This window comes from Numida meleagris, chromosome 5 (genome assembly GCF_002078875.1).
Source record: "Numida meleagris isolate 19003 breed g44 Domestic line chromosome 5, NumMel1.0, whole genome shotgun sequence".
Taxonomy (NCBI): Eukaryota; Metazoa; Chordata; class Aves; order Galliformes; family Numididae; genus Numida; species Numida meleagris.
Window position 1 is genome coordinate 18580676 of NC_034413.1, and position 27108 is coordinate 18607783.

General features: G+C 49.8%; 1 protein-coding gene across 23 annotated transcripts in view; it reads left to right on the plus strand.

The window, feature by feature from the left end:
* The window catches only part of PAX2 (paired box 2), a 91675-nt gene that overhangs the window by 10712 nt on the left and 53855 nt on the right, over nt 1-27108 (plus strand). For 12 of the 23 annotated variants that reach the window (XM_021399015.1, XM_021399022.1, XM_021399018.1 and 9 more), the window contains exons 3-4: nt 3922-4090; nt 4914-5111. In XM_021399015.1, coding sequence (XP_021254690.1) covers nt 3922-4090; nt 4914-5111 — 367 coding nt within the window. Of the gene's footprint in view, nt 1-105; nt 367-3921; nt 4091-4913; nt 5112-27108 lie in introns of those variants that run through there. The other 11 variants (XM_021399027.1, XM_021399030.1, XM_021399029.1 and 8 more) reach the window with 8 other exon arrangements.

Below are 27108 nucleotides of genomic sequence, written 5' to 3' on the forward strand. Positions count from 1 at the left end.
GGGAGCTCGGAGGGAGCAGCGCTCTCTTCGCACCCCCCGTGCCCGTGCGGGAGCCCTTCCCGGGGGCGGCGGCTGCTCCCGGGGCCCCCCCCGCCCCGCGCCCCGGCCCGGCCGGCGCCGCTCCCGCGCTCGTCTCCCTCTGTCTGCTTTTCGCTTTGGTTTTATTTTTGTTTGCTTTCGTTTGGTTTGGTTTGGTTTTCTTGGTTGTTCTTTTTTTTTGTTGTTGTTTGCTTGTTTATTTTTTTCTCCCCTAAATCTTGAAGTTGAGTTTTAGAGGCGACACGGCGGCTTCAGCCGATTTCTTCCCCTTCCTTTGCCTCCCCATGGATATGCACTGCAAGGCAGACCCCTTCTCAGCAATGCACCGTGAGTACTGGAGCCCGGCTCCTTCCGCTGCGCTGCCTCCCGTCCCTCCGTCCCTCCGTCCCTCCCCACCACCCCCTGCCCGGCCCCAGCTCCCCCTGCCCGCGCCCGGGGCCGCGGGGAGCACCGTCCGCCCCGCCCCGCGCTCTCGGGACCCGGCGCCCCGAGCAGCCCCGCGCCGCTCCCGGCCGCCCTCGGAGAACGCGGCGTTATCCCTCGCTCCTTTTGTTTTTGCCCCTTTCCATCGCCGTGCCCGGGGCGAGGGCTGCCCGCGACCGTTTGTGGATGCGAAACCAGATTTTTTTTCTCGGGATTTAGTGGGGCTTGGCTTCCATTTCGGCTGTCAGCGGCAGACAGGCAAATAGATGCCAGTTCCACGCTCACAGCAGTTCGGTCTTGGCGGCTCCGGGCCCTAGTTCGTGGGGTTCGTTTAAAGGCTGAGCTGAGGGAAAACGGGGCGAGGCGGGGCTGGGAACCGGGCGGCCTCGGGGCTGCACCGAGCCCCGCTCCTGCCCGCTCATGTACCGCGTCCGCGATGGGCGTTTAGAACGCATTGCTAGCACTCAGGGAAGGGATCCGCGATTTGTTTTCACTTTAGAGAGGCTTTCTTTCTCTAAACGGAGGCGAAGGGAAGCGAAGAGACCCTCTGCCAGGGCGCGTAGAGGGGAATGTTCGGGGGGTTTAATTTCACCGCACGGAGATAAAATAATTCCGAGCTTTAAATTAAAGAACAAATAGGAATATAAAGCCGAGATTGAGAGCATCCCGAGACAAGAGATGAATAATTGAGAGGGATTTGTAACTTCTGACACCGAAACTTTTGAGGACACGCCCTGCCCGCTGCACAAAAACAAACCGAAAAGACACAAATTAGAAATGCTCCGAGTTTACCAAATCCGATTTTGCCGTGAGAAGGCGCAGAGATGCAGCCACGGCCGGCTCCCAAAACGCTCGGCAGGACGGCTGTAGGCGGCTGCCCTCCCGCTTCTCAATTAATGATTTCCAGCGCAAATCGCCTCAAATGTGGCGTTTAAGTCCGAGGAGCGCACCGAGCAGCCCGCGCGTTGCACGCTGCTTCAGCCCGCACGGCGCTGCCTTCGCTCCGCGGCGGCCGCAGGAATTCCGCCTTCGGTGCGGTGCGCTCGGAGCGTGCGGGCAGCCGGGAGCGGCAGTCACAGCGCAGCCGCTCGTTGCTGGAAACTCAGCGACATTCGGGAGCGATTTGGGCTTCCGATTAAATTCATAATGACAATAATAACAATAATAAATCCACATTCGATTTGTTCCCTGCGCTGTATTTCCAGACGTATAGGCGTAGGGATCGGTACGAAGCCGAACGCCCCGGGCTGAGGCGCTCAGCCGCACGGCCCGGCCCGGCCCGAGCCAGGGCAGCGCGGCCGCGCTCCGTGCGCGATGTTCGCCCCGCGGGGAGCGCCCGGGGCCGCCCCGCAGCCCGCGCCGAGCCCCGCACAGCACGCTGCGAGCGAACGCCGCTCCTGCGAGACACAGGCGCGGTGCAAGAATTTGAATTATTAATTTTTAATCTTTTTTGCATCTGTTGCCCTGTAATACTTTGTAACGTGAGTTCTAAAAGGCCCTTTGAATTATTTATCGCGGAGTTGCCGAAGAAATTGCTGTCCTGTAACTTTAGAGGCAACATGTGCGGAGGGGCTCAGAACAAACGAAGGAACGCAGCACACGGCCGCGGGTATCGGCGGGGGCACGCGAATCTTCCCCTCCCTCCGACACCCCACATCTTTTTTACGAAGAGCCACACGAGAACGCAACGAACGGCTCAGCCGTGGGGCAGGGGCGGCGGGGGGAGGGGGAGGTGGGCGAGGTGCTCCTGTATGGGGGGGAGACGGAAAAAACTCTATTTGTGCGAGAGGGCTCGGATCGATCGCAGGGCAATGAGAGTTTCCACTAAGTTCAGAGCCAATAAGTCAGTGTCAGAAGCGGGGGAGAAAAAAAAAAAACCTCAGCGAAAATACAAACAGATCATTTTTCAGCAAAGTGCGGAACGAACAAAGATCTCGTGGCGAGGGATGTGCACAAGGTTAGGGCCGGGCGGAAGGACGCCGCGGCACAGCTCTATCAGCGGGATGCGGGTGCAGCCGGGCGGCTGCCGCAGGTGCACGCTCGGTGCCGCCCGCCCGGTATTGCTCGAGGCGGGGAAAGACGAGAGGGGAAATCGGCGATATGGTCCCGGCTGAGGGAGAGCGGGGTTTTGCCCAGAAAGGCGGAAACAGGAGAACACGGAGCGTTCTGAATTTTCCCTGATTGAATTTCCACTGATGTAGATTCGTGCGGCGAAAAGAAAAAATCTATATAAAAAAAAAGGGAGGGAAAAAAAAAAAGAAGCAAAAGCAAAACAAACAAACAAACAAAAAGGATTCATGGGAGTCTCTGACAGATTTTTTTTTTCTGGGTGATTTTTCTTTTAAAGATCGAAAGCCGAGGGGAGAGGGGTCCGTATGCAGGCGAGCCCCGGCCGCGGGACATACGGCGATCCCTGCTCTCGCCCTCCCTCTCCATCCGCCCCTTCCTCCTTCTCTTTTGCTGTCTGAATCCCTTCAACGCGCATCCGAAAATAACCGGAGACAGCGCGCTGTGCGGGGACACGCTGCGGGCTGGGGGAGGGCGGGGTCGCCGGTAACTGTAATTGACAATGCGATAGAAAATCGTGGAAAGCAAATTAAATGGGAGAGGGAAAGCGGCAGAGTAGAAAGCGGGGGGACTGCAGCAGGGGCTGCCCGGGGCCGCAGAGCGGCTCCCGAGTTTGGGAGCGGAGTCGTTCCCTGCTCCCGAGGCCGGCACTGACCCCGTTCTCGCCCGGTGACAACGGCCCCGGGGAGCCGCTCCGCGTCCCGGGCTGGGGCGGGGGCACGGCGTGCGGGGCTGTGCGGGCGGCTCGGGAAATTCACGGGGCCCCGCGCAATGTGCCACCTCACAGCATGCATTCTGCTCTGTTCACTTCTTCCTCTTTCTTTCTCCTCCCTTTTCTCTTTCTCCCCCTTTTTCTTTCTTTCTTTCTTTCTTTCTTTCTTTCTTTCTTTCTTTCTTTCTTTCTTTCTTTCTTTCTTTCTTTCTTTCTTTCTTTCTTTCTTTCTTNTTTCTTTCTTTCTTTCTTTCTTTCTTTCTTTCTTTCTTTCTTTCTTTCTTTCTTTCTTTCTTTCTTTCTTTCTTTCTTTCTTTCTTTCTTTCTTTTCCTTCCTTCCTCCCTCCCTTTCCTTCCTTCCTTCTTCTCTTTCTGTGTTTCTGAGTGTCTTTCCGTCTCTCTGTCTTTTTGTCTCTCTCTTTCCATCTTTCTCTTTCTCAATTTTTTATTTCCTTCTTTCTCTGTTCTTCTCCCTCCTCTCCCTTCCTCCCTTCATTTCTTTCCATCCTCTCTTTCACCCTTTTTTCCCCTCTCCCCTACCCCGTCTCCCCCAGACCCTCACTCCCACGCACCCGCAGCGAGCGGAGATTTTTGCAGCGCGCGTGGCAAAGAGCCTCCGACTAACGGTGTCTTTCTGGGGTGCGTGGGTTGTTGTGTTTTTTTTATTTCTCTTTCCCCAGCAGGGCACGGGGGTGTGAACCAGCTCGGGGGGGTGTTTGTGAACGGCAGGCCCCTACCTGACGTGGTGAGACAAAGGATAGTGGAGCTGGCTCACCAGGGGGTGCGACCCTGTGACATTTCCAGGCAGCTGCGGGTCAGCCACGGCTGTGTCAGCAAGATCCTGGGCAGGTAAGGACCGCGCCAGCTCCCGCTCCCGCCCCCGCGCCGCGGCCGCCCGCCGCCTCCCGCCGCTCCCCGCAGCCCCGGCACGCCGAGCCCCGCCGCAGCGGGAGGACACGCCGGGTCGGGGGCTGCGGGAAGGAACGGCTGCGGAGGGGATGGAGGGAGGGAGAAGGGACGGGGGGGTGGGGGAAAAAAAGAAAGAAAGAAAAAAAAGGAAAAGAAAATGACGATAGAAAAACGACAAAGAAAACAAACAAACCCAAACCCATCAACAAAAACCCCAACTCACACCGATCCGTAGGCGGCCTTAGCAAATGCACGGGTAAATAAATAAACATCAGGGCAAGGAAATAAATCTCTGCCACCAAATGCGGTGCGCGGCATCCCGAGGCCGAGCCGCGGGGCCCTGAGCGCGGAATGCGGCGAGAGGCGCTGCCGGGGTGCGCGCCGCGGGGCCGTGCGGGGCTGTAGGCGGGGGCCGGGGGGGTACGGACCGCGCCGCCGCCCGGCTCTGCCCGCGGCCCGGCCCGGCCCCGCGCTCGAGCGGGGGTCTCCGGTTTGTTTGCCGGTGCCCGGGCCTGCAAAGCGTGTGTGAGAGCACGGCGGGGAAGGCAGCAAATAAGCCAGCGTTGCCCGCGCCTCAAAAACACACACATTAAAAAAAAAAAAAAAAAAGAAAGAAAGAAAAAAGAGAAACCGAGAGCAGGGGCGAGCCCTGGCGACGAGCAGCGGTCCCGCAGCCCGGAGCCCCGCGGAGCCGCATCCCGGGGCACGGAGCCCGGTGGGCGCGAGGCGCTGCGGGGCGCTGACCCCCGCGCTCTGCGTGCAGGTACTACGAGACGGGGAGCATCAAGCCCGGCGTGATCGGCGGCTCCAAGCCCAAAGTAGCGACCCCCAAAGTAGTGGATAAAATCGCCGAGTACAAGAGACAAAACCCCACCATGTTCGCTTGGGAGATTCGGGACAGGCTACTGGCCGAGGGCATCTGCGACAACGACACGGTCCCCAGCGTCTCCTCCATAAACAGGTAAGGGCAAGCCCGCGGCCCGCTCGTCTCTCCCCGGCCCCACAGCCCCGCGCAGCGCGGCCCGCCCCGTCCTTCCGCCGGCAGCTCCCGCCCGCGGTGGGACCCCGGCCCCGGCCCCGCGGGCGCTCCGGGACTCGCCGTGTCTCGAGCCGGGCCCGCTCGGCCAGGGCTGCGGGAGGCCCTTCAGGGCGAGCGACCCCCGCGGCAGCGGGGCTCGGAACGGAGCTGTCAGCCCCGGGCGCCCAGCGCTCCTCAGCCCCGCTCCCGGCCAGGCACAGCACGGCACGACCCCGAGGCGGCCCGCGGCAGCGCGCGTGTCCTGCCCGCTCCCTGCTGCGGGGTGCGGCTGTCGTCGGTGGGGGCTCGGGGTCGAGGTGACAAAAGTAACGGTGTGACAGGCAAAAAATGATAGATACGGGGGGAAACGGCCCGCAGCGCTTAGGGTCACGTATTAACCCACTGCCAGGTTCTCGGTTGTTTGCCTGCTGCACACTTCGGGAACACTGTTGGGGGCACAGCAGTCGCCCCCGATGTAGTGCAGTGTATCTGCACGGACCTCGAGTGTGCCTGCAGAAAGACAGCCTCCAGAAACACAAGGACATGGGAGTGCTGGCAAAGGGCACGTACGTGGGCATCAAAACCGACAGGGTGTAAGGAGGTGAAATTCTGCATGCAATCCCAAAGATACGGAGCTCCCATTCCAAGAAAAGTACACAGGGTGTACATAAATATGCACGCGGACTTTCCTCGTGCCTACATAGATAAAACCACACACGTCAGTATATTTGTCCTCTTGATATACAGCGAGTTTAGCCAGATTTTAAAAAATCTGGTGTATTTATAGCAAGGGAAGAAAAAAATAAATAGCAGGGAAAACACAGCGGTATTTTTTGTCTTGCGCTTTACATGGCAGATTTATCAAAATATGTCTAATAACTCAGGCTGTGTATTTCTAAATCTGGCATCCTATATAAATGGGTTTTAATATTTTGCAAATGATATGGAATTATCCCAAATCATCTTGAAAACAGCAGGTAGAATTAGCTGCTGGAATGTACCTTGGCTAAGGAAGATTCCCTCAGACACACTGTCTCTGTAATATACTGCTAGGCTACCCTAGGAAATTATCCCTGTGTGTGCCATCTGTATTAAAATGGTTATTAAGTTATGAACAGGGTAACATAATACTGATCGGCTAATTATACACCCTCCTAAAAAACCTCCAGGTCTCTGCTCCTCTCTCAGTCAGGTACTGAAATAATAACAGTTTGACATTCAGACACCTCGCACGGGCGGTGCAGAAGGACGCCCGCTCTCCCTGGGAGGGATTGAGCCGCAGGTACAGAGGAGCTTAGGGACAGCTGGGGCTGGGGGCAGTGGGGTTGGTGTGCCCCTCTGCTGGCTCAGGTGTGCGGGCAACTGGGGACCCCACACCCCAAACCTCCTGCCCGCCGCACTCGGTGCCGTGCGGGGCCACGGAGTTCCAGCGAAGAGGCTGAGGGGCAGGTGCCACTCTCAGCTGTGCAGCCAGTGTGGGGCAGGGATCGGGCGCATGCCTCAGTTTCCCCAGCCCGGGGATGTAGATTGGAAGAGGGACAGATATTGGTTGGATAGCATTTGTAAAATGCTTTGAGAAGAATGAGGGCTTTGTAACTGCTAAGTGTTGTTCTGTTGGAGAGGATCATCTGCGACCCACCATATTTGATTTGTACTCTGATGGCATCTGAGTGTGGAGCCACCAAGGCACAAGTGCAGGTCACAGAACTTGCGGGTCCATGCAAGGCAAGGATGGCACTGTGAGCTGGGAAGCACTGCAGTAGGGTAGGAAACAGCAGCGCCAGAGGGCCCAGTGCCGGGGCCGCGGGCAGCGCGAACTCCATCAATGCAGTGGCTTCTACAGCTCCACGCACGACACACGAGCAGAGTGCTGGTTTGCAAGGCAAACACACATTTTTTTCTATCTTCTATGGTCAAAGTAAACCTAGAGAACAGGTTATATGCTCCATAATGGCACATTGTGCTCCCTGTACCCGCTGTGTGGTCACGAACTGGAGCTCCTCTAACACTCCAACCCCTGAGCAGCTACGGAGAGCTGGCAGTTTTTAAACCAACTTGCTAGAAATGTGCTTTTGTATTTTCTCAAAATGGGGAGTTTACAGAGCAAAAACGTCATTGGCGCAATGTCCAGAGCTGTTAGAGCTACGTCTGTGAGCTGCTTGGCACCCAAGACCACCAGCGAGATCTGTACAGGAAAAGTTATCTCCATTCCTAGAAAGGCTGCAAATACTGCACTTTAGAATGGGGATCTCCTTGTATATGAACAATAGCACCTTAGGTTATTCGAAGGTTTTCCAAAAATGTTTTGATTACATTTTATTTTCTGTCATCCTCAGTACTAGTCTACCATTAACAAAGTCTTTCGAGTGAAAGACTACAAAACAGTGCTATTTCAATTCCACTTCTAAAGTCTCCCCAAAACATTTTTAAAATTTACTTCCCCTTGATTATTTTTTTGTGGTACATGAATCGTACATGCCCGCATTGCGCCGATCCGTCGACATTGCACCGGCGCAATCAGGACACATTTGGGACAATTGTAACTCAGTACTGAGCTTTGCCTGAAACTTGTTCACTCCAAACTAACACACGTAAAGGCTAGGTACAAACAAGAGCAAAAGTTATGTTTTAATGACCTCCTAAGCAGTAGTCTTGTTATAATTATGGCAAAAAAATCTGGACAAGTAGAATGGTAGTCAATGCACAAAGCACACCAGAGCTGGCAGGATGGAGACAGAGCAGTCCTCACTACCGGGAGCTTCCCCGCTCCCATTTAATGCACTGGGTACTCCGCATGATAATCCTATTGTCTATACAAGCACACAGATACATACATGCATACAAACAGTGCATGTAACTTAGAAGCTGGCAAGTGACAGAAGCTCTTAATTCTTTGGTCAGCAATTAATGTTCATGTCAAACTCCTTGAGCATCTTACTTCCCACAAGAACTTTTCAATTTATCATATGACTATAACCACGTTACCTTCTGTCACCCTGGTTAGAATATTTCAGCCTGGTTCACACACAACCTGCTGTAAGCCTGGTGGTGGCCTCCTACCCCGGCTGCAGACATTAATGGGAATTTTTGCTCTGTTTTGCAGCATGCACGGTTAGCCCAAGAACACAGTTTCATGGAAAAATAGTCATCCTTGAAAAATGTTTTCAATTAGACAACGTTTCTTACTGGGAACAGGACTGAGCACATCATCGTTGTGCAGAAAGCAGTGCAATGGACACTGTAGTTTAAGCCTTATTTTCTGCTTCTCTTAGAGACAAAAGCAGAGCAGAACAACCACACATAACTTGTCCCTCTATTTCAGCCAGGCTGAGGTTGGGCTTAGTACTGAGGACTCTCTGTTGGTCTTCTTTCAAAGAAAACCAAAGCCAGAGTGTTACGAAGTTCAGCCAGCCTCCTGTGTATGCACTGGATCTAGGTTCCGGGGAGCAGATCTAGCAAATGCTCTGTGGCAGAGAGTTTAGTGGATATATTATCTTGGTCAAGCTGTTACATTTTTTTTCAGTTTTCTCTTAAGTACTGAGTGTGTGTTGATTTCTAGTGTTACGTGCTTAGTTTGGGAAGACGCGTTCTCTTGCATTTTCTAACAATCGGCTAATGATTCCTAGTTAAAGCCTCCAATAGTGACTGCTTTTTAAAAATACATATGGAGAGACAGACACATTGATTCAGGTTATAACAAGCAGTGAAATACACTTGTGTGGTGAAATACTGAGTGTGTGGCCAACCTCTGTGGCCACTGTCAGGCCCGTAGTTCAGAGCAAAGAAGCAAATTCTGCGAGTCAGGTTTCTCGCACCAGTTCTGCCATTAACTTTCTGGCTGGTCTCACTCAGGTCACACAAACTCCTTAGGAGGACGTGTTACCATCTATGAAATGAGAATGACAGGTTTTAGCTACCTTTGTTGAACACAGTGTGATCTTTTCTTAAAAAATCCCATGCAGCTCAACGTGTAAGAGGAAAAGGTTCTAAACCAGAGCAAAGTCCTCTTACATCAGCCAAGGCTTTTGCCCACGTGAGGGCAAGAGAATTGGGCAGGCTCTTGGCAAGGTAGATGCAGTGTCTCAAGACAAGCAGGGTCTGGAACAAGGCAGGTGCGTTTGGGCATGGTCTGTGTCATATGCGGAAGAAATGAGAGTTACGTAAACAGCATTCTGAGTCACACTCAGCACCCTAGCTTAGAATTCCCCCAAAGGACATCGCAGCCAACGTCCCTGGGAATCTCTCCCCATCTTTGCCAAGGAACTCATCTGACATTCTTTAGGACAGGTCATGGTGCCAGGGAGAAGTCTGAAGAGCACACGGTACCTCTAATGGCAGCTTGTTCAGACTGACCCCAACCAGTGACAGCTGCATGGTCTGCAGTGAAAGCTGGGAGAATGGCACAGTTCATGACCAGCAAGCGCGTGTGTCACACAGAGCTACGGCCACTGCCAGCACTTAGCAGCCATGTCAGTTTGCTCAGTGGGGAGGCCAAGGATCAGCCTGGCCACGTAGGCTGGGTTAGCCTCTGACTGACATCAGTTTGGTGCAAAATGAGGCTGAAGGGGGCTTGTGTTACAGCACCAACACAATCCAGCAGCTCTTGTAGGCTGTCCCTCCTTGGTTCACATGGAGAACCTTGGGATCCCAGCAAACGCGGTTTCCTGAGGCAGGGCACGCACTCAAGGTAGAAGGTTTCTACTGGCACTTGTGTTCAGCTGAGCAGTGAAGGCAATTGGGTCGCACAGGGCTTCATTACAAGGAATGCAGTCCTTTAAATTCAGGCTCTTTTCCATCAGACACAACCTGGTATTATCTTCTTTTCATCATTGCAAATAAAGGACAGGCTCATAAAGCAGAGGTTACAGACAATGTTACTGCAGCTGAAGGAGTAAATGAATGCCCGCAGCATTTCTCTTTGTCTTATTCCTCATATCTGGCCACTGGAAGGTTGTATGGTGGTAACTACAATAAGCTGGTCACATTTTTTTCTAATTTTCATATTACACAGATAGCTCAACAGAGGCAGGTTGTGAGAAGTGACTGTAATGGGAAGTTTTGAGCTCCCTGTTCTGTGAACCTCGAAGTGCAGAACCACATCAGTCCCTTTGTCATCAAAAATCCCAGCCCTTCCTTTTTGTATAGATGTACAGAAAGGCTGATTTTTGTTGGAAGTTAAACATTTCCAAGCTTTTGCATCCGGTGAATGATTGCTGCTTTCTGTCATAGAGGTAGCTGCACTTCAGCGCTGGGTGAATGAGTCTTATAGAGCTAAACCTCATTTACCAGAATCACTACGATGTGAAAAAACTCATTTGGCTTTGGGAGAAAAGAGGAGAAAATATAAGTGGCTTGGCCAAGCAATGACGGAATGGTGAGAACAATATAGTCATCTGAAGGGCACAGTCCATCCAACAGGAAACAAATTATTCACGTTTAAACAAAGCAGCGTAGCCAGGAATGAAGGGAGGGAAATAAGAAAGGAAACATTCAAATGGTAGCAGAAGGCACCTCCTGATATGGAGGTCCATTAAGTTGTGGAATTGCATCCCATAGGAATTCCTAATTTCTTGGAATTCATATAACTGCGTGGCATTAATAACACAAGCAAACATACAATATGAAATAATCTTGCATTGGCTAAAGAGATAGATAATACTCCAGTGGGCCAGCTGGACCCTTTATGATACGATGACATGATGCATACAAAACAAAGTCATGTTTCCAGTCATACATCGAGTATCTAAAAAAATCTGTCTCTGATCCTAAAGCCCATTCAAACAAAAGATTTCCAAATTTCTGGAATAAAAAAGATGTAGCTTCAAAACATTTGAACAAAGCTGAGCCTTGCTTATATTAACTTACCATGGTCTTTAATTAAGGCACGTTGAAATTCAAATGGTGTTTAGGCTCGCTACTTAGAATCAGGAAAAAATTTAGGGATCCTGCTTTTGGCAAAGATCTCCGTAAATGGGAAGGTAGAGACTTTCAAAAGCATTTGTCACTGGCCTGACAATAGGGCAGCTAACTAGGACTTCAGGAAATCCCATCTGTGTGTAGATGGCTCTGATAATGATTACTACTCCTGAAAGTGCCAGAAAGGTTTGAGTTTTGCTCCCAAACAATCATTCTTTAAACTGAGAGCTAATGGGAATGAGGATTTTTCCACTGTAATAGCAATTAATCTGTTGGAGCCTATACACGCATGGACATATTTACCAGTCCCGGCTGATTAAAAATGTTAAGGCAGAGCCCTAAACTGTGCAACTGGCATACAAATCATGAGTACCGGTAATACAACACGGGTTTGTTTTCACTTGTTTTCCCTTTTTTACCCCAATTTTTAGAAGGGATTTGGATATCTGACTCCCATTAAACAACTTTTAAAAGATCTCAACCATGCAGCCCTTTGGGTCCTCGGGGAGCCTCCATGAGCCATAGAAACATCCCCTATTAAATGAGAACTAAAATTCTCATGCTATCGCTTGGCTAGAGGAGCTGGAAAACCAACAACAAACACCGTTAGCTTTGTGATGAAATACTAGACAGTATGATATTCGGTGTTAGCCTCCAATTTTCTCTACTGCCAGTAACCGAGAGCTGATGTGGTAGCACTTATATGGCTATCTACCCAGCTGAAAATCACAAATCTAATCACTTGGTTTCCAAACTCCTCAGAGCGCACTTACAAATATTCATTTCCAATCAATTTGCACCTGCTAATATTTCTGAATGCTCGCATGTGATGACAGAGCCAGAAGTAATGCTGGTGCTTCCTATTTCTACTGCAATAGCATAAAGAGGCTCTGTGCATAGATCACAGCCCATTGTCCAAAACAGACACAGCGTAAATAGGAATTTCTTTTGAGAGGTCTTTTTAGAAAATCACCATACACACGTGCCTTTCTTTACACCCTCACCTTAGCATCCACTTGGCTCATAATTCAGACAGCCCGGAGGTTTCAGGGATTAAACAAATACGTATGTTCGTTAAAAGCAACGAGACATCTGGCCAGGGCTCGCCCACCAAAGCCAAGCGTAGGGAATGGCAGAGCAAAACTGGAAGCCCTCTTCTTTGGGCCCTATCTGACGGGTGAACACTGGCCAGACCACGACAGCCTCCCGCTCTTCCTCGATAAGCAGGCATATAAATAAATAAATAAACGGCATCCTAACTGCACTGAGAACTCAATAAAACAATCACATCAAATATGAGGAGGTATAAATCTCGCGTCTGCACAGGTAACCCACTCAATTGCTTTTATTATGGCTCAGCCTGACTCCATTTATTACCATCGGTGGCCTGGGTGAAGGATGTTTGCATGCAGGGTGGTCTCCTGGTGAAACCTTATCCCTAGAGCAGTGACAATCAGCCCATACAGAGGTGGGTTTTGGTGGGGAGACCAAAGGCAGATTCATCTGTCTGCATGAAGACCAATCAATAACCCTGTAATGAGACCCCTTGTCGCTGGGAAATGGACAACACCATAGTTAATCCTGGAGCCACAGGAGAGAAATAGCTGTGGTTGGGTGTGAAAAGCAGCAGGATGGATGCACGATGTTTGAGACGTGCGGACAGAATAGGTCTCTCCATCTAGGTACTTAGGAAGAGTGACGGGATAGGAGACAGAGGGGCACGTTCATGTGTATCACAGGCGAATGTGAGAGGTCAGGGTATTCAGGGTGTGTATGAGGAAGGAAAAAGGATAGCTCTGTACTGTGTTTTTTTATAGGACGCTCATCTGGGGACTGTGTGTAGAACGCAGAACTGTACCTTTGGAGAAATGTGCTCACTGGTTGGATACTACATATGAGAATATCAGTATATGGCAGGGAACATGCCTCTCTGCAGGCACGTAGATGGTGACACAAAGTGCTGGTGGACTAGAGGAAGCACAGGCAATGCAGTCAGGGAAGGATATTCCTTTGTCCTCTGCCTGGCTTGGGATTTATGCACGTACCCATTTTGACAGAGAGGAGAAAGAGTGATGTGCCAAGAACCTGAGCTAGCGGGCTGTGAGTTCCCACACACATTTCCCAGAACACACTACACACGAAACATTTACCCCAACCTCCCTGCTAAAGCAGGAGAGGAGATTCTGGTGTCTCGTCCCTGCCTGTATGAACACCAGAAGCAGCCACTCCTCGCTGCTGCCATCCTCCAGCTCTGCCATTCCATCGGCGCTTCTGAAACTTGCTCCTGGGCTTTTAGCAGCTCCTCCAATGCGCACACACACATGTGCACGGAGAGAAACTGGAGCATGCCTCTACCAATGGTTTTCTCCTGGGGGCCAATTTAGTTTTTCTTTTTTTGGTTCATTTCAAACAGCTCCCCTCCCTCGCAAGGCAAGCCCTTTGCTCTCTGCAGAGCAAGGCTCAGGCTGAGCACCCAGCCCTGGCCAGGGCTACGTGGCACCGAGAAGGGCCATCCACTCAGCCACAATGCCCACCGCTGTACCACTGCTGCCTTTCAGCAGGCTCATGCTTCTCCAGAATTTTTTCAACAATTTTTGGTCATCTGCCTTTAAAAACTGCAGCACAATGTAGCTATGTAACAGTGCTTGCTGGTAATATTTGCCTAGATTCAAGCCCAGAAAAACCTCTCCTTGTTGCTTAAATTTCGGCTTTCAAACTTGAAAAATTATACATTTACACAGAAATTATGCATACAAAAAGATACATAAACCTTTGTATATAAAATCAATAGGGAAGGGAGGGGATCTAGAAGAGAAGAGGAGAGGAAAGAATAATATTTTTCGAGATGAATCCACATTTGCACGCCGTGAGGGCACAGGGAGATGCCTGGCTGGGACGTGCCATGTGCATGTGGTCAGGGCTGAGCAAGCAGGGCAAAGTGGACAACAAGCAATGCCACAAATCCCCTCTCCCTGCTGAACGAACAGCAAATTTAGGGTGTTAAAGAAACAACATTTGTGGTGCTGCCTCTGACAGACAGGCAGCTACAACATGAAGAGTGCGTGAGCACTGCTGGGTGGCACCAGTGGGAGAAAAGGGCAGGAGATGATGACGAAGTGAAAGGCTAAAGCAGATGTGAGTTGGATATCACCAAATGAGACCCACTGTGGTTTATGTAAGGCGCTTCTGGACACTGTGCCAAAGGGAATGCAGTCACCCAGCACCGCCATCCAGCTCCCTTCTGTGGCTTCAGTGATTTCAGGAAACGTGTTCCTGAGTCGGGGTCTGTGCCTAAGGAGGCAGTTAGGATGGGGACAGGGTGAGCGTGTCTAGCTGTGAATTTCTGGGAGGAGCACATGCTTGTCAGGAGACTGCACGTGTGAGAAACCAAAGAGATCACGGCTCCTTGGGGTGGATGCACGAGCAGGCAGTGCCCTGGCACACCAAAGGCAGGGGATGAAGAGATACCAGGGAGCAGAGTCTTTAGGAGAGTGAATGTGGCTCAGAGCAGCACTGTGCCAAACTGAAAGCACCTTCCGCAAGGTCTGAATACACTGCTGGCTCATTCTGTGCACAGGGACGTAATTTGAGCATGGAAAACTGCATGCATTTCTGCAGCTAGACCGCTGGGTGCCTATTGTTCCTTCAGACAATCTTCTCTGTAATGGATATTTGGGTTGGACGTTCCCCCTTACTCCATGACATGTGTATGAGGAGGAGCGTGGGCGTATCACTAGGGCAACATGTCTGGCTTGGAGTATAGGCTTATGGTGACTGTGTAGGGCTGGGCTGCGGGGGAACCCGAACAGCCTTATCCATGGAAACAACGCCACAACCCCACAGCTGCGTGCCAGGAGGCACAGGAGAGGGCAAAGGCATGGTGCTGCACACCTCCTGAAGGGGGCACCCAGCACATCTAAGGGAATACAGGTGCATGTAGCATGATGCATTTAGAAGGGCATGGATGTGTACTAGTTCTTCCTATACGTGACCTAGGGCTGCGGGAAGGGGCACGTGGGGCACTGGGGTGGGGGTCTCACCAAAGGAGCTATTTCTAATGAGAGCCATAGCTTAATGCACTGGACTCTGCCCTCCTCTCCCCTCCCCTCCCCTTCCAACTCCTCTCCTTATTACCCAGGCTATCTTGTTTGGGTTAAGAGGCCAATTTGAACAGACTATAATTGAAGAGTGAAGAGAATCTGATAAGGAAGGGACATCATTCCTCAAGGGATCAATAGAGGTTTCATGTTCCTCCTTCCCCTGCTGTGTCCCTAACACGCTAATGCTGTGTGTCCATGGGCCTCGTTTATTTGCTTTGCTTGTCTGTGAGCCCGAGAAGGAAGAGTGGGAGCAGGGGGTGGCTGCCGACACCATCTGTCACACAGCCAGGAAGGAAGGGACAGCAGTGGTGATGTAGGAAGAAAGGGAACAGGGCAGCAGGCGAGCCAGGAGCAGTGGGACACCTTCCTGACAGGGCACACGGGCTCACCTCCAACCCTTTGTCTCCATGTCTTGTTCCACAGAGAAGAACAGTGACTATTTCTCTAGATGCAGGCTTGCTTTTCCAAGTGTCCGTAACCCCAGCATGGCACAGGATGCGAGCCAGGCCCCATAAAACAGGGCTGGGCCAGCTTCTGGCGAGCTTGAGAGTCATGGGGGTCTGGGGCTGAGATATCTTCTTCCAGCCGATTTCTTTTTTCTTTTTAACACCCTGAGAAACAGACGCTGAGCGCCAGTCAGTCATGCAGCGAGCATGTGGCAGAGTTGGGAATACAACCCAGATCCCCTGACTCCCAACCTCAGGCTTTAACCACTAGACCATGCTTCCCTCTAAGCCACCTTGAACTTTCCTCAGTGAGGATGGGGGCTGCTAAGCCTCTGTGGGCTGCAGTTTACCAAGCTGTCAGGAGTGTGCTCACTGGACCGCCTCACCAGAGACAGCCTTCCTCACGCACGCTAAAAAAGTTGAAAAGAAATTCATTTCATGGCCGGTGGTTGCTTAAAAAAGGCGATTCCAGCATATGTATGTGATAAATGTTAACTGTGCATTAATCGCATTAAAGAGGACCCTATAAACTTTTCATTTCTAATTAAATTCTGGCCGGTGATTCTGGCGAAGCCAGCACACTCCGCGCCTTTGTTTATGTGGAAAATTAAAATGCAAATACAATGGAATTTATTTCCATTACTAGAGTGATATGCTGGGCTCCTCTGTTTAACAGCCTCCAATTACTTCCAAGCAGGGCTCTCTCCCTCGCTCCCTCCCTCTCCCTCCCGTCACCCTGAGAAGCTGCTGGGCAGGTGCTGATGGAGCCCTGGGCGGCTCCGCAGGGTTGGGGCAGCAGCGTGGGGGAAAGAGTGGCAGAGCACACGCACAGGGAGGCAGGGGAAGGAGCAAGGCTCAGGCTGATGTGAGAGGCAGCAGGGAGTTATCTGCCTGCAGTCTCGCTGAACAACAGGCACTGAACTTACTGCCTTGCCCAATCCCAGCTGTACATATCTGGTGGGTAAAGGCCGTGGGTATCTCCCTGCTGGATCACTCCGGTGACAGGACAGAGCTGAGGACTTTCTCTGGAAGTTATGCAGACCTTGCACAACCCTTCTCCCAGGCTTTGTCTGGCTGAGCGCTGCTGACCAAACCCTGGTGGCGAGAAGGTGCAGAGCAGCCCAGTGCCAGACACATTGCCTGCACAGCACAAATAAATCCGTGCGGTGCTGACACGCAATCATCAGCAGAGAAATAACCCTGCTCCTGCCCATTTCCAAGGGACCAAACGTGGCTGCACTTGGGGCAGCAGCGCGCAGTGCACACGTCAGCAGCCACCGCACGAGCCCAGAGACTCATCGCACCTTTAAAGCACTCAGCATGTATTTCAGCTCCGTGCAGCTGGAATAGAACCACAGCCATGCGTACATATACAAAAGACTTTCACCAAGTCAGATGTGAGCACCTTCAAGTCCTCACACACATCGCAGTGTTCTTTGTGTTAGAACAGAAGGGCTCACAGGGAGATCCTTACAAAAGAAGAGACACACTTCACTGTAGCTATACGTGGCCATTTGTAGATCCTTGCACAGACTCAAATGTATGCAAAATTGCACAGTACAGTCTTGCATACATTTTTACAGACACTTAGGACACATGGAGATTTATCCAAAGCCCATAGGTGACGAGTCTTAGCCAACTCCTGAGCGCTCCAGCAGGTGTATGCACCTTTAAACGCTGACACGGCCTTAGAAGCGCAGGGACACACACATGGATATTCCTGTGCAGCCACACCACAGGGAGTCTGGGGCCAGGGGGTGCTCCAGCAGCATGTGAGTATCCCAGGGAATCACCCAGTGTGAGTCATCCCGCCCCAGCGAGGCAGGGAAACAGGAGAAGGACACATTCACTTACGAGGCTGAAAAAAGGCCATTACCCAGTCAAACAACCCAATCCCTGACATCATTATTCAATACACAGGAGCCCTGAATTGCGCACTAACTCAATCACAGAGACACACGATTACAAAATAATACTGATGGAATCAATGAAACAGACATGCGGTCATACAAAGCGCACACACCCCGGTGTTAATACACAATAATAGCTGCCCAACAAGTGAATACAAAACAGCCATTCAAAAACACAATGGCAAAACATGTGGCCTGCACTCAAAGGGATGCGGAAACTCAGCAACAAAACCCACTGTTGGCAAAGGGGGCTGACAGCAAAACTTGGGGGGTGCACAGGATCCGGCTCCTGGCAGCCCAGTGAGCAAACAGCAAGGGCCCAAGGGATGCGCACTGCGTGTGGGCACAGGTACACGGGACATAGCCTCAAGATGGGCTGCTGCAGGGCAGCGATGCCTGTGTGGTGCCCAAATGCACAGCACGGTCACCGCTACGCTGCAGCACGCAGGCTCGCTGCAGCACAACACAGTGTGGCCTTACTACAGGCACAAGGGCTGCCACCCTCTAGAGCCATTCCCTGGCAGGGCACGGCTCTCCCAGGCTGTGCCCGGCACTGGAAGGGACAGCAAGGATGGAAGGCTGCTGTCAGCTGCACGGTGTGTGCACAGGAATTCCCCTTCCTCTCCCAAGTGCGGCTGTTTGTAGCCATTAAAAAGCCCAGGTCCTCATGCTGGGTGTTCAGTGAGTATTGATTCAGTCTGCAAGCAATTTTAATATTTCTTCAGGGACTTTCCAGCAACAGCACAAGTCATTAATTCACCCTCCCAAATTGCTTATTCAATAGCAGGAACATGGCTCCTGAATAAAGTCCCAGAATTTATGTGACTCGCATGAGTCAGGAGGTCAAACAACTGTTATGGAGCGAAGTTAAAAATCCAAATAAAATATTGACACTTTTTTGGGGAGCGGGAGGAGGGGGAGTGGGGGAAGGGGAAGAAAAGGTATTTAAAATAGGGTTTTGTTGCAATGCCCCCAGGATAAGGAATAGAAAGAGATTGAAGACAAGTTGGAGTTTGTAAAATCAATGGGATTTATTGCATATCCGCTTGGCATTTAATAACTCCTTCCTTCCCAGCTCCCCTTGCTGTGTTCAGGCATGGGCAGATGAAGCTGTCCACCAGACCCCAGCAGAATCCCAGCACAAATAGTGTCCATGTGGCACGAGGATGGTGGCCCTGCAGGGCAGTGTGCCCTGGGACCAGGTCCCATCACAAAGAGCACTGCATTGTCCCCTGCAGTATGTGACAGCCCACATCCACAGTTTTTTTGGGAAGAAAAAAAAAACGATGGGAGGGGAAACTGAGGCATGGAACGAATTAGAAGAGCTGCTCGGTCAGGGAGCCCACAGACAGCAGGGCTGGGCCCCGACCCAGCTCTCCCAGTGCTCCAGGCAGTGGGCTTGCTGCTGTAGGACACTAGCTTTTAGGGGAACTGAAGTCACAGGGCACAGAGGCGAGGCAGCACCCATCCCACCTCAGGGACCCCCAGAGTGCTCTGGGCAGCCCCAGAGAGCAGAGGCACACCATGCGAGCACATCCACGTGTGGCCAGATGCTCACAGACATAAACACATACATGCTCTTACTGAGCTCATTGCTATTCTGGGAGCATGGCCGCCAGATTACACACACAAGTAGGAACATACCTGCAGACTGACACACATGCAAATGAACGCGTGGACAGAAACACAGGCACGTGCTCATACTGGTACAGCAGTGCAGCTTTGTGCACCCTCTGCACATACACAGCCTGTCTATCCACACCAAAAAAGTCCTGCAAACTGATGTGCTGCTGCAAATCTAGATTTTACTTACAGTGGTCTCTTTTTAGCTATATATAGGTCTGTCTCCTCGTATTAGCCTGGTAACTGTTTCAATGAAACGGTGCTAATTTTATACCAAAGATCTGAGGCTGTAGTATCCATCAACCCAAATTTATTCATTAGCACTTACTCCATAATGAAACGAGCGCACAAAAACAGAGCTAACTGTGTAATCAAGAAGTACTTGATGGCTTGGGTTATTTAGGTGAGTTTGTTGTTTGTCTGGTTGGTCTCTTAGCAGAGATTTAGGTCAGGTGCTTTATCTGAGTTGAGACGTACCAACATATAGTTTTTCGAGGGGTCTTTTTGCATTGTGATAAAAACATTTGACTACAATTTTCTTCTAAGCTGTGTTTTGACTAAGTATACAGTGTGGCTTTAGAGTTCAACAAGGTAATGAGAAGTCTGAAATTTCCATAATTACACTTTAAAAGATTAGGATTTTTGCACAAAAAATGTTTCTGGGTTACTTCTCAGATCGCTTTGTTCATGGCTGATTTTGTGATATTTGTAAATTTGTAAAAATGGCAAGGTAAAATCTGTGGACCGCCATATGCTACCTCTTGGCTTCTTGGACTAGAAAATACTCAAGATTAAATGTAGAATAGTTTTCCAAATACCATTGCAGATGTGTCTCTGTACATCTCTGCTTATAAGTCCTCATTGCATCCAACCTTGTCCCTGTGCTAAGTCAGATGAAATAATGGAAGAAATGCTAAGTTAGAGCCGGAAGTATTCAGATTCACTTTGTTCAGCTTAAGGGGATCATATTTTGAAACAACAGAACGGGAGAAAAATCACCAAGAGCTCTCTAGAATCTCATGACTTTCAGAAAGAGTATCTTGTAGTTTGCCTGAGCTAGAAACAATACAACACTCCCTTGCAAAAGCCTGTAAAATGTGAATAATGAAATACTGCTGTTCAGGCAGCGCTGAACAACCGGTGGCCCTCTCCGAGGCTGACAGCAGCTGGCTCAGCGTGCCAGGCACTGCACGGGTCGGCAGCAGAGCCCAGTCCCTCCCCACAGCTCGGGCACGGGAGGAAAGCCACCAGTGCAGAGACACGGGGATAAAGCAGCAGCGCTGTCAGAGAGGCTCATGTAGGCACCGCGGCTCCTGGGAGCCTACTGTCAACCTGGCATTGCTGAAGGCGTCTCAGCTGAGATGGTTTCATTGACAGAGCATGGGCAACAGGCTTGCTTACACAGAGACAAACGAGAAAATTTATCTGAATTAACTTTGAAAGTACATCGGTTAAAACCATTAAAACACTGTTTGGATGAGTGTCCTAAATTGAATTTAGTTTACTGCATTTTCCAAAGTGAATTAAGCTAGACTAAATTAAAGCTGTCTTAATTCTAAACAAAGGTGTCAGAAGTGTAATGCAGTTTAACTAGACCACTTCAATTTCACACTTCCAGTTAATTCACATTAGTTACTTTGCATAGCTGTACGTAGGTAAACCCTTAGACTAACTCTTATGGAGAGAGACAAGGGGCAAGGAAATGGGACCTGGAAACCCAGCGAGCTCCCTACAGCTATTGTGGTTGTATGGGAATGGCACGTAAGCAATAGCTTGCTCAGGGCCCATATGCACAGCTCTGCACTTGGTCAGATGGGTGCTAGGTGCGCAAAGTAGGAGCAGAACAGATATGTGCTCCCAAAGTTATACTAATTACACTGACAGTGTATAAAGTTATACTAGCTAAGGAAATGCATATACAGTTATGGGCCTTACAGCAAGGAACCACATTACTTATGTATCCACGTTGACACATATTAGTTATTATCTAATGGATATTATAGCCTTGTTACGGATGATTCTAGGTGGTTATGACTGACTGTTTGTAATAACGGTGCTTGGTGCTGTACAACGAGATCGATATAGCGAGCTGGTGATGGCTACAGCCACAGAGCTGAGCAGGCTATCTGCCATTAACACTGTTAAAAGCTGTAATGGTTGAACAGATGTTTATTAATTCTTTGTGGGGGCTGAATATAATATGTGACCCAAATGTTTAACTACATATAGCCACAGTTATATGTGTAGACCTGTAGGAAAAGATAAACAAGCACGCATAGCCCCATATGATCAGTTACAGCCCACTAAAAGGCAAATGCTGGTGCTCCTAGGCCACAAACAGCTCTGACATAGAAACAAACATATAGCCCATGCTGGCTAAATTTCAGACCTGTTAGTCACTCACGCGAGCCAAGCAGACCAGCTATGGATTTGTCCTTTCATTAGGAGTAACTGGGAAAATAAGCACGCTGTTTTGGAGGTGGGCACCAGCTCTGCGTTGGGTCCCTGCGTATCACCCGAGCACTCCTGCTCTGTCTTGGGTTCATACATTTGCCTTTGCTGGCAGTTTTGGGCAGCTTCCAGAAGGAGGGATAAGGAACAACAACAGGAGTAAGGACTAGAACAGCAAAGGAAAGATTCAGGTTCTCTGTGGAAATTTTCAGCCTTTCAAGCACGACCTTCTGCTGCTAAGGGTCCCACTCCAAAACTTGCACTTTTTAACACCAGGGTTAATACCCCACACTGCCTAGCCCTGGTGTTAAAAAATCCCAGGTTAGCAGCCTCCATAATGGAGAGATCACCATAAAATACATGAGATTGTAAATAAGAGTGTACTTGCTTTTTCTCTTTGCCTCTTTTCTGGCCTTTGGGAGACAGCCAGGTCCCACTTCCACCTTTCTTCGCAGTTGTGGAAGCCAGAAATACCTTGGTTTGAAATGAAGGCTGAAATTTATCTTAAAGATCTAAGGTTTTACATACGGCAAAAGGTACAGCAAAGCTTGCAGGAGAGCTGAGAGTTATCTACATTTATCTGTTTCCTCCCAGTTCAAGCCTCTTCTTCTAGCACACACGTCTTCTGTTAATCAAAATGAATGTCCACGAGGAATTCGGCACAGACTCCTGAATTTTAATAACTGGAAATGGGCTCAAAGCAAAGCTTTCAATTAAAAGTTCCCATGCTCCAGATTAAGATATTTAACCTTGGCAAGCCCATGTGTTTCTGTAGGTCTCCCTAACTCACCTGCTGGCACAGCTGCTGTTGCGGCAGCTCCAGCGCGTGCTACATGGTGGTCACTGAGTGCTGGCAGCTCGCGGGCTGGACCCTCCGCCAGCTCCATGCCACCGCAGCTGCGCTGCTGGCAGGGCACAACCTGGCTGCTCCGCAGGGGACAGGTGTCACTTGGACCTGCAGTCACTGCAGTGCAGGGGCACTCTGAGGGAGACTCCTAAAAAATGATCAGTGTCCAGGGGCTCAGATATTTATGGGCATTTTCCTTCTTTCTAGTGAAGGGGATGTAGCCTGGCAGTGTTTTCTTCCTGCTCCCTTCCCGCAGCTTGTTGCAGTTCTAGAAGCTTTTGATCTTTTGTTGCAGAGACTGTGAGTTTGTTGAGGGGGACTGTAGGTCTGGAGCTCCTAGGATGCATACTCCTGCGGATGCTCTGAGTTGAACGTCTGCTTTGTGGCTGTCTATGATATCAGAATTCAGGCTGGATGAGCCATATCGTTCCTCCCACGCCTGTGTTTCTAAGTCCAAGAGCAGCAGAACCCTTTTTGTCCTTTAAGACTTCCTTAATTCACCTTAAATCTGGGCCGTCAAACTTCTACACCCAATTTGCTTCCAATATTTGGTACACTGAATGACATCTTCTAGATATTTGGATTATAGCGCATTTCTGGGTTCCCTGACTGCAAAGAAAACCTTCCAAACGTGAACGGAGTGTAATAGAAGTAGAAACATCTGCCTGAGGACATTTCTATGCTGCAGTCACTGCTTGACTGCAGCTCATGTAGATACTCTCCAGCCAGCTCTAAGCCCTGGATGGCTGCGTAGCTCTGTGGAGCGCAGCCACGCTCCCTGCTCACCTTCAGGTTTGCACCCTAGTGCAATGGGCTCACACAGATCCCCTTGGATAAATGGGAAAATGTTTCTCATAGCCCGATGTAGCCATGTATACCATGAGGTCAGGCTAGTGACCTACACGCAGGGGGCTGAATGCTGTCAGCCCGTAGCCGTGGGATGCAGCTGGGTGTTGCTGCTGCCCCGATGAGCTGACAGAGCAATGCCCTCCTTGGCACATCTCCCCACTCCCACAGACACCTTTTGCTTCACCCTTCCTTCCTCCCACCACTCTTCCTTACGTCTCGACTTGTACCATGTAGCGCAGCAGAACTGCAACGGGCAGAGATCTGCTAGAAGCTGAACGTTAATGCTCTGCTCAAATTAAATGAAATAAAACTGTATGGTGTCATCATGGGTCACTGATTTAAAACAACAAAAAAATCCTAGCTCCTCTCTAAGCCTTTCAGATAGTAAAACTGCTGCTGTCTCTCCTCAGTGTGCAGCCAAGAAATGGTCTTTGCAGTGTGAGAAAAGGGCAGGATTGGGTTTTCTCTTGTGTTTTGGTGTGAGCAGGCTTAGCTGGAACAAACTGGCACTTCTTCCCCCCCTCTTCAGGCATGATGCTAGTGTAGCTTCTGTTAAGATGATGAAGCCACACAGATTAACAGCAGATAAGGAGCCAAATCTTCTCAGGGAGAGCAGAGATTATGTTTCAAGATATGCAAGGCATCTCAATTTCTTCCTTTCATCTATTTGGAAGCTTCAAGAAAATAGATAATCACAATTCAGCCACCTCTTGGCACTGTCTACCTAATCAATCTAAGTGTTCCATCATACCTGTGCTTATATAGTGATATTGTATGTGATCACCCTCCTTCTCTCTCCTCTTCCAAAAGCTAGGGAGAAGGAAATGCAATTTTCATGACAGAAGAGAGTTTGAATGCATAAATATTGCTTGTGGCCCCTGAATATGGCAGGGTTTGGAAGCATTCTGCTCTCTTGGCAGACCGTGCCAGAGCCTCGGGCCTGCTAGCAAGGAAGCTGAGTCTGCCTCTCCTGCCAGTGTCAGCTGTTCTTCTGAGGGCTGCAAGTGTTGCAGTAGGTTTTAAGAAGGTACTGCCCCCCACACTGATGAAAATTATGCTACGGCTTTTGGGGGGGCAACTGCAGGTCTGAGCTTCCCAACTACACCTGCTGCAGCAAACTCTAACATAAGCACTGCAGTCAGTGCAGCTGAAACACAGCTCCCGCCTCCTCTGCCCACCTCTCTTCCCTTCACAGGCAGCCCCTGTCAGCAGGGTACATGTCACTTCTGCTTCAGGAGGGGGAATGGAGCCAACACCGTGCTACAGCTCGCTGAAGCACTTCCTTGGCCCCTGCTCTGCCTGAACCTGAGCCCTTTTCCCCTCCTTCCAGCTGTCCTCGCGGTGCCCCAGGTGGCAAGGCAGCACTCCTATCTTCACAGTTCAGGCAGGAAGCAGAGCACAGAGAGAAACGCCATTTGTCCAAAGTCCTGATGAGAGTCCATGACAATGCGAGGTACCGAAGCTCTTCCCTTAAGTCGGATTAAGCTCCAACTGTCAGACTTCATTTCCCTTCTCCCTCCAAATCCCTTGGTTGCTTCTCCTCACCAAGCTATGAAGCCTGCTTTCCATTCTGAACTTTGTCAAACAATACTTTCTTCCCTTTTTTTTGCTGAACTGTGAATTCAGCTGTGTCTAGGCCCATGCACAGAAACGCAGACTCTCCTGTGTGAACACAAGCCATGTTCAGAGCTCTTAGTGCCTGCGCAGCACCCACCTGCAGGTGGGATGCTGTCAGCACTGAGGAGCCCAAGGCTGCCTCTCGCCATCTCACTCTGATGCCAGCATCACCAGGGGTCCCCAGCCCATTGCAGGGAGTGATGTGAGGCACAAAAGGCATGGATGTGTCCCTCTGCCCCACACCGTGTCCCCACAGGCACATCCGTGTTAATGGAGTGGCGAGGCATCGCAGTGTCGGCTCCTTGGCCACTGCAGCCGCCCTTAGACACACTGCAGAGAGCCAGGCTGAAGCTTATCAGGGTTAGCCTTCCAAGAGCGGCTTTAATTGCCCAGTAATGCACACCCTGGGGTCTTGTAATGTGCTTCTAATATGGAGCATTTAGAGTATGAACACTCCAAAACAATTACAAGGAGTTTGGTGCTCCACAGAGTGTGCCCTTCCACTCTGAAAAATAATCTGTGACAAAGGAAGATGATCACAGAGAAGACACCAATGCTACCTGAAATCTTTTGTGTTTCTCTGAGGCAGCAGGACACACCACGCTTCCTTAGTGCAACTTCACCTGGTTCTTCCAGGATTAAAGGATTTGCTACACTGGGACCTCCGGAGGGCTCAGCCATAGCTCATCTCCCTCCGATCAAGCCCATTGGGCTTTCACCTGGGCTTTGAGATACTGTCTGAAATCTCTCCCAGCAACAGTGTGAGTGGAGAAACCACAGAGTATGGCAGTCTACAAGACAGCCTGGACAGAAATGTCAGAGAGGCAAGGGATGTTTCTTATGCTCTGTCATTCTTTTAGCAAATAACTCCTGACCAGGTCTAGGGGAGATTTCTCACTTGCTTCTTTACGAGGTCAGAAAATTCTGGTTCTCAGAAAGGATTACATCTCAGCTAATTTTATCTTAAATATTTTTTTCTACTTCTTCAACTAAATTTGATTGGAGCTTGTTACAATTGTCAGATTACTAAAGATGACTTTTGGTGTTAATCTGCATTCAGAATCAGCAGAACAGATAGCATTAAAGCTGCCAAAAATAACTGAATAGAAATCAAACACCGGAAATTCCTGATCTAATGCTGAACATTTAAGAAACTCAAAAGCATTGGAAGCAGGCAGTTGATTTCAGCTGGAGCTATCTGAAGTATTCACTCTAGATAGAATTATTACAAGCCAACTGCGGTAACTTGCGAATTCCAGGAATGGATTTATAATTCACAGTACAATACTATGTACTGTAATGATACTATATGCTGTTACTTATGATAATATCACATATTAAATTCAGATTGTGAAATGAAGTTTGGTTGCTTTACTGCCATCAAAGATCAATAAATGTCCTGTTGCTGAAACTTCAGTCGGTTGTGTATTAAAACTGTATGTTCTCTGAAGCTCAGAGTAGACAACTTGTGCAAAAATCTCCCACTGGAAAATGAAAAATGGGAATTTACAATAAGTGCCAGTTTATGCCCCTAATTAAACACAAAGGCTGTTATTGGAGTCACTGACTGTGATGGAATTAGAGCAGAGATGAAATTAGTCCAAAGTGACAATTTCTATTGGAGAAAAGAAAGGCCTTTGAAAACATTGGCATTTACTTCAAGAAATCAGCACTGCTGAGCAGTGTGCCAAGATCTGTGTCCCTTCCTCTTTTGGGAAGAGCTGCAGAAGTGTTCTGCAAAAGGCATGTCTTTCTCTAGCATCTAGAGGCAAGAACAAGCCACAGAAAACAGCAAGAGGTGACCAAGGGTCTGCTCCCTCTCACAGAGCAGGAAGGTAGCGCTCCTAAGTTTGGGGCAGCTCCGTGCATATTTCAGCCTCTGAGAATGGTAAGAACCTTTCACCAGTCCTGAAGTTTTAGGACTGCATTATTTGATGCATCTGTTGCTACAGGATGGAGTCAGCTTTCTTCATCTTTCATCTGCACTTTTGTTAGGTGGTCTCACAAAGGCAACTTGCTTGAAGCCTGCTGCAGTGACAGCAGCAATTCCTGGGGACAGTGCTGTTTATCACTGTCCCGAAATGAAGCAACCCTGGGTGACACATGGCCATAGTCTGTGCTCCAAGTTAGGATCTGAGACTTCTCTCCTTCCAATGCCAGAGTGAGGCCATGCCTATGTGG